Source organism: Pelecanus crispus, chromosome 1, assembly GCF_030463565.1.
Source record: "Pelecanus crispus isolate bPelCri1 chromosome 1, bPelCri1.pri, whole genome shotgun sequence".
NCBI lineage: Eukaryota > Metazoa > Chordata > Aves > Pelecaniformes > Pelecanidae > Pelecanus > Pelecanus crispus.
In genome coordinates, this window is record NC_134643.1 from 91,137,678 (window position 1) to 91,154,506 (window position 16,829).

The 16,829-nt window shown below is 43.2% G+C and overlaps 1 protein-coding gene across 1 annotated transcript in view; it reads left to right on the forward strand.

The window, feature by feature from the left end:
- The window catches only part of LOC104026457 (ephrin type-B receptor 5), a 57,620-nt gene that overhangs the window by 9,014 nt on the left and 31,777 nt on the right, over positions 1-16,829 (forward strand). The window contains exons 2-3 of the mRNA XM_075721366.1: positions 1,748-1,812; positions 6,327-7,023. Of these exons, the coding sequence (XP_075577481.1) occupies positions 1,748-1,812; positions 6,327-7,023 (762 nt within the window). The remainder of the gene's footprint in view (positions 1-1,747; positions 1,813-6,326; positions 7,024-16,829) is intronic.

The following is a 16,829-nucleotide window of genomic DNA, read 5'->3' on the forward strand; positions in this document are numbered from 1 at the left end:
TACTGACATGACAGAGTGCAACCCCTGTGTCAGACTGTGCAATTCATGGGGGAATGCCAAGTCCTGCTGCTGCCAGGACAGCCTAGGGGAAGACTATGCCTCAGGGAACCATAGGACTTTCACAGATGTTTTGCGGCTCAGAGGAGCCATCTGAGCTGAGCTATCCTTGAGTACTGAGCTGCTCAGCATTTCCTGAGGTCTGTTAGGTAATTTTAGTGGGATTGTGCTTTAGCTGTAATGAGTAGCTCTTTCCAGTTCTGGCAAGCCAGCCTAGATATTTTAGCACTGCTTTTGAAGCAAGGAACTGCATTGGCTCCTCAGAAAGGTCTAAGAAATATATGATCTCCTAGGAATACAGAGAACATCAGTTTGGGGACATCGATGAAGCCTGAGGTCTGGATAAACTTGGTCACTTGATCATGTCTGCTTTAGGATGAGTCTAGTCTTTCATTTCTGCTGATTAATGTGGAGTGAATCCCCAGGAGCACTGATAGGGATAGTGAAGTCAGCAATCCATAATTTGAAAACAGAAACTATTGAGGATCTCTCCTGCGTAAAACATGGGACAATCATACCATTAAACCTTTGCAAGGGGAATAATGAATTCTGTTTGTAAATAAACTGGTTTTTGCTGTTGGGTTTTGGATTTTTTTCTGTTTGTTTTGGTTTTTTTTTTAAACAAAGCAACAAGATAGAAAAATGAAAATTAAAATAAGCAAACAGAAGAGATTGACTTTCCAGAATTTAAGAAAAAGCAGTCAATTTATACAGTATGTATCAACACATGTAAATACCTATTTGATGGAGTCTTTTTCTTCCCCTATGTCCTCACTATAAATGTACACAGAAAAGCACACATGCTTGTAACTTCCAGGGTGGTGTCAGACCTTGACATTCACTTCTGGAGAATACTATGTGTATAGCTTGCACTGTCACTATCTCTTCTGTATTTCTTTGTACCTGAACAGAGAATAACATCTCCAAGAGCAGTACCTATCTCCAGTGGTAGATTCAATAACAATGGAAATGCAGACTAGTTGTGGGAATAAGCTATGCCTGTGAAGTTCTGCATGTACCCTACTCCTGAGCACTATAATGCAATAGACTATTTAATACTGATTTTCTGATAAAACTGGGACTCGTACACAGGCTTGCAGCCTAATGCCCAGCTCCAGAACAAAGTGAATCCATTGCAGGATCAAGTGGGTTGTCATCCTAAACTCCCAGAGACATTTGGTTCCAGAGCTGGAAACAAAAATGTCTTGGCCTTGTGTCCACATTTACACCTGCAAATAAAATGGGCACCATGGTCCTGAGGAGACTGGCATGCATTCATATAACATACCTCTCCATCCCACCTTTTCCTTTCCAAAAAGAGGGTGGCCTAACCTGTACTGCTCATTGTGATAACTCTGCTCCATGCTGTCAGTGTGTCTACACTTTGCCTGGGAAAATTTCGTCTGGCCAGAATATTGCCAAGCAACTTGCTAACCATGAGTTATCATGATTATGTGCCCAGTGCCTCTGCTCCTGTCTTGGCCCTGCTTAATTTACTAGTATGGACATAGCCTGTCATATTTAATCTCAAAACATGAATGTATATTCTGGGTGTGTGGAAGCCCTCTACAAAACATGTTTGCAGGGGGTTTTTTTCAGAGACAATCTTGTGAGGGACAGATAAGATTTTAGCCTGACTTGGAAAAACACAAAGTACTTTTTTTTATTTAATTTTTTGAAATATAAACAGAAATACTTCTGGATACAACTGGAGAGACCTCAGAGATTGGCTGGACCACCCACCCTTCTGATGGGGTAAGCATTTCCATTGTCCTCTTCTTGACCACACCTCTGCTGGGAAGGCGTGCATGCAGCTGGTGAAGAAAGAAAAACTGGAACCAATGAGACTTCTTTATGGATTTTGTACATATGAACAATTTGAACATGGTACGTTGTGCAAAGCCAGATTGTTAAGAGAGGAGGATACTAGGTGGGATACTGTTGCCAACTCTTCACCGTCTTCCTTCCACCCTCCTTCAGAAATACTCAAGAGGTCTCCAGCCATCCCTCCACACAGATAGGATAGGATAGGATAGGATAGGATAGGATAGGATAGGATAGGATAGGATAGGATAGAATAGAATAGAATAGAACAGAACAGAACAGAACAGTTCATTTCAGAAGGGACATACAATGGTCATGTAGCCCAAATGCCTGATCACTTCAGGGCTGATCAAAAGTTAAAGCATGTTATTAAGGGCATTGTCCAAATGCCTCTTAAACACTGACAGGCATGGGGTATCGACCAGCTCTCTAGGAAGCCTGTTCAAGTGTTTGACGACCCTCTTGGTAAAGAAATGTTTTCTAACGTCAGGTCTGAGCCTCCCCTGAGGCAGCTTTGAACCATTCGCATGTGTCCTATCACTAGATACAAGGGAGAAGAGATCAGCACCTCCCTCTCCCCTTTTCCTCCTCAGGAAGCCATAGAGAGCAACGAGATCTCCCCTCAGCCTCCTTTTCTCCAAACTAGACAAACCCAGTGTCTTTGGCCACTCCTCATAGGACATGCCTTTCAGCCTTTTCACCAGCTTTGTTGCCCTCCTCTGGATGCATTCCAGTACCTTAACATCCTTTTTAAATTGTGGGGCCCAGAACAGCAGACAGTACTCAAGGCGAGGCCGCACCAACACTGAATACAGTAGGATAATCATCTCTTTTGACCAGCTGGTTATGCTGTGTTTGATGCACCCCAGACTGTGGTTTGCCCTCTTGGCTGCCAGGGCACACTGCTGACTCATATTGAGCCTGCTGTCAACCAGCTCTCTCAGATCTCTTTCTGCAGGGCTGCTCTCCAGCCTCTCCTCTCCCAATTTATGCTTGTGCCTGGCATTAGTGTGTCCCAGGTGCAGAATCCGGCATTCGGACTTGTTAAATTTCATCCCATTAATCATAGCCCAATGCTCCAGTCTATCTAGATCCCTCTGCAAGGCCTCTTGTCCCTCAAGAGAGTCAACAGCACCTCCCAGTTTGGTATCATCAGCAAACTTGCTGGTGGTACATTCAGCTCCTGCATCCAGATTATTGATAAAATTATTGAACAGAGCTGGCCCGGGAATTGAGCCCTGAGGAACACCGCTGGTGACCGGTTGCCAGCCAGATGTAGCCCCATTCACTACAACACTTTTGAGCCCTGCCATTCAGCCAGCTCTTCACCCAGTACACCGTGTACCTGCTCATCCCACAGTTGGACAACTTGTCCGGAAAGATACTGTGAGGAACAGTATCAATAGCCTTGCTAAAATCTTCCCTGCATCCACTAGGTGTGTGACCTTATCATAGAAGGATATCAAGGATATAGCTAGGATAGCTAGACAGGACTTTCCCTTTGTGAAACCATGTTGACTGTGCCTGATGAGTGCATTGTTCTTTAAATGCCTTTCAATCATATCCAGTATGATGTTCTCCATATTTTTTCAAGGAACTGAAGGCTAGACTAACAGGTCTGTAGTTTCCTGCATCTTCCCTCATGCCCTTCTTGTAAATTGGGATAACACCGGATAGCTTCCAGTCAGTGATGACCTCCCCAGACTCCCAAGACCTTTGGTAGATGATCAAGAGGGGTCCTGCTTCTAACACCCGTTAGCTCCTTCAATACTCTGGGACAAATCCCATCAGACCCCATGGACTTACGAACATTCAGCTGATACAACTGGTCCTTTACAATTTCAGTGTCCACAAATGGAAAGTTGCTGTTCCTGCATTCGTGATCCTTCGACTCGGGGGACTGGGCAGCCTAATGTCTATCAGTATTATTAAAGACTGAGGCAAAAAAAGCATTGAATACCTCCACTTTTTCTTCATCCCTATTAGTCAGGTGACCATCTTGAACAAGTATCTGTCCAATGTTTTCTTCAGACCTCCTCTTGCTATTAACATACTTAAAAAAGCCTTTCTTGTCTGACACAACACTGGCCAGTTTCAACCTAATTGAACTTTGGCCTCCCATGTCTTTTCCCTATATATACGAACCAAAGCTCTGTAATCTTCTTGCAAAGCCTGACCATGCTTCCAGAGATCATACACTTTTTTTTTCCTCTTGAGCTCCACGAGGAGTTCCCTGTTCAGCCAAGATGGTCTTCTGCCCCACTTGGTTGCCTTCCAACATGCTGGAATTGCCCGCTCCTGTGCTTCTAAAAGGTGGTTCTGAAAAACTGACCAGCACTCATGGACTCCTAAGCCCTCAAAAAGCAGATTCCCAGGGGACACTGCTAAGTAGCTCCCTGAATAGCTTAATGTTTGCATTCTTGAAATCCAGGGTAGAAACTCTGCTGTCCTGTTTTCTCATTACACCAGAAACTTTAAACTCAACCATTTCATGATCACTGTGGCCAAGACAGCCACCTACCATCACAGTCCTTCTCTATTCACAAATAGCAAGTCTAGGAGGGCATCTTTCTTAGTTGGCTCACTGATTACTTGTGACAAGAAGTTTTCTTCCCCAAACTTCAGGAATTTCCCAGACTTGCTTGTCACAGCAATATGGTATTCCCAGTTGATGTCTGGGAAGTTGAAATCTCCCATAAGGACAAGGGCTACCAATCCAGAGATTTCTCCTAATTGCCTATAAAATAACTCATCAGTGCTAACATCCTAACTGGGCGATTGGTAGTAGACACCCACTACAACATCTTTGTTTTCCATCCCCCTAATCCTCACCCAGAGGCTCTCAACCACATCACCACTAACTGTAAGGGCTGTACAATCAAACCTCTCCCTTATGTACAGTTTCCTCTGCCTCCCCTGCCCTGCCTGTCCCTCCTGAACAGCCTGTAGCCCTCCATCCCAGCACTCCAATTGTGGGACTCATTCCATCAAGTCTCACTAATACCAATGATATCATAGCTCTGGGAACTGACCAACAGTTCATCCTGTTTGTTTCTCATACTGCGTGCATTGGTGTACAAGCATTTCAGATGTGCTCCTGAGCCCTCCATGCTCCCAGGAGCATCATAAATGTTCCCACTAGCATTGCCACCCTCACGTGCTGCCATGCCAGCCCTTGGCTTACCTTCAGCTCTCCTGTTGGTATCCCCTTCCCCCACTGATTCTAGATTAAAGCCCTCTCAATCAGTCCCACCAGCTTATGAGCAAAGATGTGTTTCCCCCATCAGAACAGGTGGATCCCGTCAGGCCCCAGCATACCTTGTGCTTTGAAGACTCTTCCATAGTTATAAAACCAAAAGTTTTGGTGGAGGCACCAGTCCTGAAGCCAGGTATTGATATCTTGGGAAAAGTCTCTCCCCATTAGTGGGAGGATTGAGGAAAACACTACCTGTGCTCCTGAATTTTTTAGCATTCTTTCCAGCATCCTGAATACTCTTTTGATCGACCTTAGACTTTTTGTTGCAACATCATTAGTACCCACGTGAAAGAGCAGGATTGGATAACAGTGTGAAGGCTGTACTAAGTTCTTCCGTTGTCTAGTGACATCCCTAATCTGGGCCCCAGGGAGGCAGCAAGCTTCCCTGAAAAGAGGGTCCAGTCTGCAAATGGGTGCTTCCATTTCACACAGGAGGCAGTCACCAATGAGCATGACTAGCTGCTGTTTCTTCTCAGCACTGGTCTTAATGCAGGTCTTGTTGCAAGGAGTTGGTCAATCAGACCTTGGCAAGAGTGCTTATACAGGTTCCTTCTTTTATTATGTGCTTTGTGTATCATACCCAGGGCCTCGTACCTATTCTATAAAGCTAGTTGAGAGGGTAAGGAGCTCCATGCAGTAACCTGCTTCCACCCATCCCTATCCCTCCCTTGTGCCTTCCTCCTGGCACAAAACAGATCTTGGACCTGCCCCCATAGTGGCCGTGCTGAGTTTGCTTGTGTGCATCAGAGATGGCAGAGCACAGCTCCTGCTGTGATAAAGGGACTTCTGCTTTAATGTTTTCTCCAAAGAACAGTGTCTTGTTTCTCTGTCACATTTGTGTGTTGTGAGTCTTGTCTCTGGAGATGAGAGATGGGGAAATAGGAGGGAAGAGAGTGTGACTCTCTGATTTTAAGATTCTCAATGCCATGTGACAAATTTGCATGAATTATGTTTTCTGTCACAGCAGTTCTTGCAGGCTTTAACAGCTCTTCTTTACAGGGTCATACTTTGTCCTGTCTAGAGTGCTGTGCTGCGCATGGTATCAGCAGGTTCAAGTCTTGTCATAGGCACAGCAAGGAGAAGGGAGGGAAGAAGAAGGCCTGTCCTGTGGTTTTGGTGCAGTTGAACACTGAATCCATATTTCTTTTACTATTTCTTCTTCCTTTTCTCTCCCATATATCCATTCTAGTGGGATGAGGTAAGTGTCCTGGATGACAAGAAGCGCCTGATCCGAACCTTTGAAGTCTGTAACGTGGCTGAACCAGGTCAGAATAACTGGTTGCGTACTCACTTCATAGAGCGACGTGGAGCCCACCGAGTCCATGTCCGCCTCCGTTTCTCAGTGAGAGACTGTGCCAGCATGCGCACTGTGGCCTCGTCTTGCAAGGAGACTTTCACACTCTACTACCACCAGTCGGAGGGTGACATAGCCTCTCAGGAACTGCCAGAGTGGCGTGAGGGCCCCTGGACCAAAGTGGATACTATTGCAGCTGATGAAAGCTTTTCCCAGGTGGACAGCACTGGGAAGGTGGTAAAGATGAATGTTAAAGTACGTAGCTTTGGGCCACTCACCAAGCATGGCTTCTACCTGGCCTTCCAGGACTCAGGAGCATGCATGTCCCTGGTGGCAGTCCAAGTCTTTTTCTACAAGTGCCCAGCTGTGGTGAAAGGATTTGCCTCCTTCCCTGAAACTTTTGCTGGAGGTGAGAGGACCTCACTGGTGGAGTCACCAGGGACGTGTGTACCAAATGCTGAAGAGACAAGCATGACTGGGTCTTCAGGTGTTCGGTTGCACTGCAATGGAGAAGGGGAGTGGATGGTGGCCATTGGACGATGCACCTGCAAGGCTGGCTACCAGCCTGTAGATGATGAACGAGCCTGCCAAGGTGAGAGACCCTTTTTCCCCACCCCTTAGGCAGCCACTTCTTCGTTCGTTCTCTGTTTTAGTAGTATTTGGCATTTGCCAAAAGTTCGCAGAGCTGGGAGATTAAATCATTTCTCACAGAGAATGCTTACTAGCAGTCTCATCTGACACTTTTAGCACGTCAGATTGGAGGTGGAGCGACCACTTCTTGGCTCTAAGAACATGGTTACAAACTCCACTCAGGCCTTAGTTCAAGCTGCCACCAGAGACAGCCTGTTAGGCAGAATTAGCAGGAGTTGTAACTAGCCAGCTCTAACATAATTCTGCTTCTTTACCAAGAGGCAACAACATTAGAGGAGAGATGCCACATGGAGCAAAGCTGAGCCCAGAGCTAATACACTCTACCATCCTAACTAGTTTGGGCCCTTTTGCTAATGCTGTTGGAACTAGTGATAAAAAAAAACAAAGGGGAAATGGAAGCAGCCTGGTCATGGGACAGGGAACTTGCAGCAAGGATCTTTGAGCCTGGTCCATAAGAAAAAAGTCATAATGGTATTATCATTACCTCTAATGTGCTGTCTGCCCTGGGATCCATGGTATTTTCTATGAAATGCTTGTAGGAGGAAGTGGAATAAATTATGTATCACCCAGTAATGGTATTGGCCCAAAATCTGGCCAAGCCTGAACACCCAGTCTAATGTCATGACTGTCTTCCTATCTCAAGTTTAAGATAGTCCATTAGACCAAACTGCTTATGTTGGTTATATAATTCTGTGTATAATGTTTTTCTTGTGCTTCTTTGGTTTTAATATGCATCTACTTAAGATCTCCTGGTGATGTAAAATGTTGCTGCACAACACTTAGTACTCTAAAAAATTAAATGTAATGTGGAACCCAGTTTTGGCTGCAGACACAATTTTAAAGTTGGATTGTAATTTATTCAAATAGAAGTTTGACTGGGGCATTGAGAGTACAAATATTCTGGTTAATGCCAAGTGCAAATGCAATGGATAGTGAATGGTTGTCAATATGTTACCTTAAATTCCTGTTTCATGAAGTGATTGGGGTCATACAGAATAACTTAGTTAAGAGTTAATTGTGCTGGAGACTTATAAAGCAATTAATATTGGTAAGTGCTTTTTATTTGTTTAAGCTTTGAGAATGATTAAAATGTATGCGCGTTTTTATCCTGCTCGTCCTGAAAGAAATGTAACTATATTCATATAGTGCTGCTTGTGAGATAGAAAGCTCAGACAGACATAGAGCAGCTCTATATGGCACTAACAACAAATTGTCTGCATCAGTAGCATGACTAGTTCACAATCCAGGTAAACTGCCAGTCAATAATTTAGTATCAGCTAATAGTCTTAAGCACTCAAAAAATATGGAAATTAGACTTAGCAAATAAAAATAGGGATTTTTTAAAAATCTATCTTCCCTTTTTTGTAGTGTTCAATGAAAGCTGATACTCCCTTGCAGCCCCATTATCACAGAAGCTGGAGATAGATGAAAATGGTAAATATTTTAAGGAATAACTGAAATAATGACAGTCTATCGAACTACAAAACACTGCTCCCATCATTTACTTCCTGAGATTCCATGAGCAGCTTAGAACAGCCAAAGACAACCAAATAATGAACCTTAATGTTAGAAGGTATTTTTTTCTCCTCTTGTTTCTCGTAAACTCCTCTGGCTTGATCACCATTCCTGATCTCTTCTCCTGCTAACAATATGTTGCTGTCCTGTCTGAATGGAGCCATGTTCAGCTAGCATAACTTGTCCCCTTGCTTGGTGTTTCTTTGCATGGAGTCCTTTCCAGGACTTCTCCGCTATATGTTCTCCCTTCTTCCTACAAACAGAAGTACACTGTGATACAGATTTGCTACAGTGTTCTATATGAAATACAGAACAAAAGCAGTAGCCCAATGGCAGGCTTCTACTGATGATCCTACAGAGAGCTCTTCTTAATATGACTGAAGAATGAACCAAGGATAGGAAGGAGAAGCAAGTTTCCTTCTTATACTTTAGTATAAGAGTGTGTGGGCATTGTCTTCCCCCTCACCATATGGAAGCCTGTGGACTAGCTGTTACCTCTTTATTTAGAACAAAGAATCTGACAAGAACCATTCTGAGCAGATAGATAGAAAGCCCTTTTTTTCCTGCCTCCTACCATGAGTTAAGATCCTTTCTTTCATTAGTTTCATAAGATTGCCTGCTGCTTCTTATTATATGGCCAATTTCTCCAGCTAAATAGAAGAGTGAAACAACATCCTTTAGTAAGCCCTGTAGGTGATGTGGGATGTGGTGTATGTGGAATTCACTCTTGACTTTATCCAAGTAGACTTTTTCTCATGCTGAACAATCAGAAAGGAGAATGACAGTTTACAGAGGAAAAAAAGGCTGGGACCTTAGCTCCTTTTCTTCCTGTAGATGTATACACACAGGGTGTGTTGTCTTGCAAAGTTTCCTGTAACTCTTAAGTGTTTTTCCACATAGAAGGCCAGAAATTGAAAGTTCTGGGTGATTAGGCCATCCTAGGCTACTGGTTCCCAAAATTCTGGACTGATTGTTTGTGGTCCCACATCTTCTCTCAGATTGACAGATTTGTTACAGAAGACAGTTGTTCCCGGATTCCATCCCCACAAACCATTTTACAATATCATGTGTTTCTTGGGAGTCACTGCCCACTGCCTATCATCGCCTTTTAGCTAAAAGTCACATGGATTTAAGTTACCAGATGCTTTTGAAAATAATACTCAGAATTCATGACTGAGACATTTTTTAAAATATTTCAAAAATGATAATGTTGAGAAAAAAGAGAGGAGAAATGACTACTTGATAAAGTGCTAAGCTGACTTCCAGATGAAGAAGTAAGGTGAGCTCTTAGCTTGAGAAATCACTGAAGTAGAAGTATTAATTTAATAATACAGAGTTTATATTTTTTTTCCTTTCAAGTCCAAATACAAATTAATTCCAAGTCAGTTCTGCCAATCAAGCTCCATGTCTGTTTTTCTACTCAGTCCCATAGCAGTATCCAATATGATGTTTGTCCCGCATCACTGAAAATGTGCCATTACGGTATAAGTATACCCCTACATCTGCAATTACCCTCCACCTACCCACTTGCTGTTTCTGTAGCTCAGGAGACTGACTTTTCTCCCTTTATCCAGCTTTGATGTCTGAGGGAGAAAAGATCACAGGACTATCGGGAGAAAAACATAGATGGAACCGTATTTAGAAAGGGATAGAGTGCAGGGAGCTATTTCAGTCATGAGACTAGGGGCAGGTCTTTGCATCCTTGTTGAAGTCCCCCCCCTCATTGGACTTGGACTGCTCATCCCCTTTTTGGATATCATAGTGTATTGGGTTTACGTGGCAAGGTTCTGGTAGTGGTGGGGGCTGACAGGGTGGCCTCTGTGGCAAGTGGGCAGGGGCTGTCCCATGCCAGACATAGCTTTTTCCAGACAGCTCCACAATCGACCCACCACAGGACAGCCCATTAGCCACGCATGTGGCACCTCTGTAGAAACATTTAAGAAGGGGCAGAAAACACCAGCCAGAGAGAGGAGCGAACAAAAAGTGAGAAACACTAGAGGGAACACCAAGGTGAGAGAAGTAGGAGGGGAGGTAACTCCAGGCGCTGGAGCAGATATTCTCTGCAGCCTGTGAAGGATCCCACGCCAGAGCAGAAGGATGTTTCCTGAAGGAGCTGTGGCTTGTGGAGAGCCCACACCAGGGCAGGGAAAAAGTGAAAGGGAAGGAGTGACAGAGAAACTGCACACCCCATATACTAACTACCCTGTGATGCTTGGGTGGAGTAGAAGAGTTCGGGGTGAAAAAGAGTTAATGTGAGCTTGGGAGAGGGAGGAGGAAAGGTGGTGTTTTAATGTTTGTTTGTGTTTTCTCATTTCCTAAATCTATTTTAAGCAGCAATAAATTAAACTAATTTTCCCCACGCCAAGTCTGTTTTGCCTGTGATAGTAATTGGTAAACAATCTCCCTGTCTGTATCTCTACCCACAAGCTTTCTCATCCTATTCTCCCTATGTCTTGCTGAGGCAGGGGAGTGAGAGAGTAGCTGGGTGGGTATTGGGCTGTTTGCTAAGGTTAACGCACCACACGGCTGATTCTCCTCTCTTCTTTCCCTGGATGTTTCTGAGAGTATTGAGAAAGCAAACGGTCTTCCTGTCTTCTGTAGTATCTGTAACTGGCTTCTTCTGTAGGACACAAGGGTGTACAAAGAAGTCAGATGGAGAGGAGGATTCCATAAAATTGCCCATGTTCTGTGGCCGTATGTAGTCCCTTCTGATTGCAGAAGGAATCACATCTGTATTACTGATAACTGCAGGAGCTAGTAACTGTGCACACAGCTGTTTGAGGGCTCATTTGGGAAGAATATTGCATGGTTATTTGGTGTTATTAAAAGATGCCCTTCCTTACCAGCCTGGATAAACTTTTTTCAGTGTGTGAGGCTAAGGAAATGTTAAGATTTATGTTAAAGCATAAGCTTCAGTAGTCTGCTAAAATTAGATTTATGTTAAAGCATAAGCTTCAGTAGTCTGCTAAAATTATGCATATACTATTAGCAAAAAAAATACACAATAAGCTCTTCTCAAATTTTAATCCCTTAAAAGATGCTTCTTTTAAAACCATAGAATAATTTACATTGCAGGGACATATGGAAGTCATCTGCTCCAACCCCACGCTCAAAGCAGGACCAAATTGGGTTAGGTCACCCAAGGCCTATTCTAGTCTAGTTTTCATTATTCCTAAAGATGAGGATTCCACAATGTCCCTGGGCAACTGTTCCAATGTTTGATGACACCCATGGTGAAATTTCTTTTTCCTATATAGAAGGAGATTGTAATAAGATGTAATAAGAGATTATTACAACTTGTGTCTCATCTCATGTTCTACCACCTTGTGCCTACACCTTCTTTATATCCTCCTGTTAAGTGGCTGATGCCAGCCGTAAGTTTCCCCTCCCCCCAGCCTTCTCTTCTTTAAAATGAAAAAACCTAGTGTCTTAGCCTCTCCCAAATAAGAGCTTTAACTTAGAGGTAAACTCATAGTTGATAATAATGCTTGGTGCCTTGTGCTAGATTACCTATTTATATTTTCTTTTCTTATATATTGCTCCTTTTATTGACTTCTCCAGCCGTATTCTGCTACATGCACATACATTTTGGTGCTTTTCAAGTAGTTTGCTGCCTTTCCTATATCCAGTAGTTGCTCTCTGCTCATATTCCATCCTTCCTCTGCCCAAATCTTTCCTCTCTTGTTTTGCCTTTTTTTCTTCACAAAGCCCATTCCCTGGCAGCCTTCCCAATATATAACTATCTAATAATTGCTTCAGCTCCACCTCTTTTACCTAAAAATCCCTTACTCAACTGATCTCCTATCAACAGTTCAGCAGGAAACAGTTCTTAGCCACTTCATTTATTTTATCTCACTTGATTTGATGCTCTCCTTTTCCATTTAAAAAACCCAAAAGCCACACTGTTCTCCCCTTATGTTTCTTTCATTTTCCACTATCTCTTCCCCACCTAAACAGTCATAGAAACTATGAAACTCTAGATCAACCTAGGGCCCTATCATTTCACCATGCCTTGCTTCTAACTCTGGCTGATCCCACCTTATTCAGAACAAGATGTAAGGTACATAGTTACAGTCACTGTGGAATAGCCTGTCCCAGTGGGAAATTACTTCTTCCCACCATAAGCTAGTCATAGGCTTGTTTCTGGGGGGGGAAAAAAGGAGTGTTTTAGATAAAAGTTACTTAGATTTTTCTTTTCTAGTGTGTCTTCTGCATGCTAATTATGCCATCTTTCTTGCATTATAAGAGTGTAATGTCTAAATTGTATTTCTACAATATTATCAATTATTAAATCCTTTTCATCATCCTGCCCTCTGTAACTGCCAAACTCCATCCCTCTTTCCAGTTGATTCAGTTCAGGGCTTCTTCTAGCAGTGCCTCCCATTATCTAGTTAAAGCAAGGGTCATGGCCCATACCAGTTGTCTTCTCTTTTAAACTCCATGCTGATTCTGCGTTGCCTAGAGTCATTCTCACTTGAGGCCCTCTGTAGCTCTGCACATCCAGTTTTCCCTAGGCCTCAAATTGAGCTATGTCCATTCCCTCCCCATCCTTCCCAGTTTGTCTCCAATGCCAGCTTTGACACTGTTCATTTTCAATACTCTCACATCTAGTATTCATTCTTGCTGCCCTACAGTACACCTGGGAGCAGAACACCCATACAAGAAACAGATCACTTGTCTCAGTCAAGAAGAGAGCGATTTTATGCTCTTCTAAATGTCTTCCTATGTCCCAGCTCAGTTCCAAATCATATCTGGGTACAAAAAGTCAGTGTCACCTGTATCACATTTCCTAAAAAAACTCCTGGCAGTACATAAAACTCTGTTGAAGTTTCTGACTGCCCTTCTTGGTCCTTCTCCCCGTGCTATATTTTGTTTTACTCTTGGAATATTTCCTCTCTGCCCTTACTGTCTAAGTGAGCTCTTCAAAGCCTCTTTCTCTCTCTTAACTTCTTTTGTTCTTGGTCTGTCCCCTCACCATTTTCATTTTCTTCACTCCCCTCCCCCCATATTTGTTATTGTTAGAAGTCTGTCAGAAACTGCTCCTCTGACCTCCAGGGTGGAACTTGTCTCCAGTGAGCAGTCGGGCAAATACAGGCCACACAGGGGCAAGTGTTGTAGGGTGGAGCTGAGGAAAATTACATCAGTGTCTCCGAGATCAGCTGTGCCCAGCTGAACTGTTGTGGCATTCTGACACTGTACCAAGATATGAAAAATGCCTGAGACAAGCTGAGAGTAAAGCGCTTGCACATTCTGAACTCTGCCTTCTCCTTTCATAGTAATCTTGACTTGATGGGAAGTGGCAGCTTGCTCTGCACCCTGAGGTGCTAGCTCTGCAACCTCTGTCCTTGTATTGGATATTGTGAATCAATGAGAGACGAATCTGTGTTTTCTTGGAAAGCACTAGTGCCTGGGGATGATCAAGTTGTACTATCCCAAGTGACAAGGCCTGTGGCTTAACTGATGTTGGAGTTTTGTGTGAAGTTGTTGTGCAGGCACACAGTGGAGGTGTTTCAGGAGAAGCCGCTCTTGTTTAGGCTTTCACTGGTATGGTCCTGAAATGATAATGTTCACTGAAGCAAAACATGCTAGTCCTAGTGATGGTCAGTTTGCTTCAGCTTGGGTATTTGTTATGACTGCCTCCAGTGAGCACAGTAGTCATCTGCAGAGATTGTAGGACCACAGAAGTGGACATGATGCCATGATGTGCATTAAGAAGGAATGTAAGGTACATGAAAACAGAAAAATCTCATGGTGTGAAAAAAGGGATCCTTCAGAAACAAATGAGAGTTGGATCCTGTCTGTGTGTGGAAAGATAGCCCTAGCTAGGCTCACTGTAACTGCTGGAATAAAAGGAAGTGGCTTCTGCCTATTTAGATTGCCAGGGGATTTTTCTTCTCTTTCCTCCTGACTTGACCTTTGATATACTATTTGTAGCGTGACTGGACTGAAGCAATGCCAGGAAAAGCTCCATGTCATGGGAACAATTATTGTTGCCATCTGTGGGCTAAAGTCCTGAGTGCAGCAAGCTAGCATATCTTAGGGAATTTTGGAAAGGGATAAAGGTGATTGTGAATTTAAGTAGCTCCCTGACTGGATGCAGAGGCAGGGATCAGGGTTTAGGTGGAAGCATAAGGTCTGTGATAGCTGCAGTCGCTGCCTGTAGAGGCCATTCTTTAGCTACATGGAGGCCAGTCAGTGTCTACCATAGTCAGTCCAGCCTTATTGGCCAAAATTTTAGGTCATAGTCTTTTTCTTACTCTTTTTTTTTTTTTTTTTTTTCAACTATCTTTTCATTAGGAAGGTGGGGGAGATGTGAATCATGTTTAATTGCTGCAAATCAGCTTTGCTTGCTGTATGCTGTATGATTGCATTTTGCTGTTTTTCTTCTGGAAGTAGAAATACCCAGGGGCAGAATGAGAGTTTCAAAGCATGAGCCTTTCTCTGTATCTGCTGGAGATACAAGCGTGAGATTATACATTTATGTAGTCATTAATTATTTTCACTAAACAATACAAAAATAATCATTGCAGAGAGAGCTTTCCTTCTAAGTTACTATGGGTTCCACTCCATAGTTGTTCAGCTGCCTTTTCTGTCATGTGAGTTGAACTTGGCAGGTGAGTCCCTTACTGCTTTTCTTTACACTTTTCTCTGTTTTCTTTAAACTGTTTCCTCCCTCAGAGGGAACCTGCCAATCCTATTCTCATTTCACTTCTGAACATCTGAAATGGAGATGTAGCCTAGTGTTAAGAACTTTCCATTCATTATTCCCTGTAGACCTACAATCGTGTATGTGGTGAAAGACCTGGCAGTGGGGCAGCGAGACCACAGGGATCTATCCAGACATTTTAAATTGCATAAGTTTAAGGGAAATCACAGAATGGTGAACTTGGAAAAGATCCCTGGAGGACATCTTCTCAAACCTCCCCTGCTCAAGCAGGGTCACCTCCAGCGGGTTGCCCATGACCATGTCCGGAACACTTTTGAATATCTCCAAGGAGGGAGACTGCACAACCCCTCTGGGTAACCTGCTCCAGTGCTTGGTCACCTTCATCGTAAAAAGTGTATTCATAGGGAACCTCCTGTGTTTCAGAGAATGAATGTGCTTGTTTTCATATTTCAGGTTTCAGCAACTGTTTAAATGAAGACAGAAGCTTTTTGAGCAAGGAGAAACAGGAGGTGCATAGTAAAACATGGCACCTTGTGGCATTAAGGAATTTTTCCTGTTTATTAGGCATGAGTAGAGTTGATACACAAAAAGTAGGAATAAGAGAGGTAAGGGAAGTGAAAATAACTAACTAATTTGCCTTTCTAAAGCACTCTTCATCCACAGGAAATAAAATACAAGGTTATGACAGAAGAAAACCCAAGATACTTTTAAAGAATTTTCAGATATTCAGAGAAAGGGTCAGAACTAAATTGAAGTCTGTGGAAAAGACATAGGACATTTTCAAAATAAATATAAGATATTAAACACATAAAAAAGGGAATTTCCATGCTGTATTCAGACTGATCTTCCTTGAAGATGATATGTGATAAGATATGTGGAACAAAACTAGGGTCTTTGTGACATTTGCTTAGAATATGAGGATAGTAGGATACCTGAAGAGGTAACAAAGGAGAAAGAATAATATGATAGTGGTAGATGTGGGGCTAGTATTAGAGAATATAGAGGCATATTATAGAACATTAGAGGCATAGCTGAGCTTGATCAAAACATGTGAAATATAATGAGAGAGGCACTGGATGCTTTCCAGTGCCTCAGGCACCTCTCTCAGGCACCACGATAATTCAAAGATTATCAAGAGGGGCCTCAAATAACATCAGCCAGCTCCCTCATGGGTGCATCCTGTCAGGGCCCAAGGAATTACGTATGTTCAGTTTGCCTAAATATTCTCTCCCCAGATCTTCTACCAGGAAGATCTTCTTTGCTCCAGACTTTCCCCTGGTCTCTGGGACCTGGTGTTCCTGAAGGCCAATGTTGCTAGTAAAGACTGATGTGAAGAAGATACTCAGTACCTCAGCCTTTTCCATGTCCTGTGTCACCAGGTCCCCTGTGCCACCCAGCAGTGGGCCCACATTTTCTCTAGTCTTCCTTTAGCCACTTACGTACTTAGAGAAGCCCTTCTTGCTTTTGACATCCCTTGCCAGATGTGATTCCAGGTAGGCTTTGGCTTTTCTAACCATGTCTCTGCATGCTCGGACAGTGCCTCTATGTTCCTCCCAGGTTGCTTG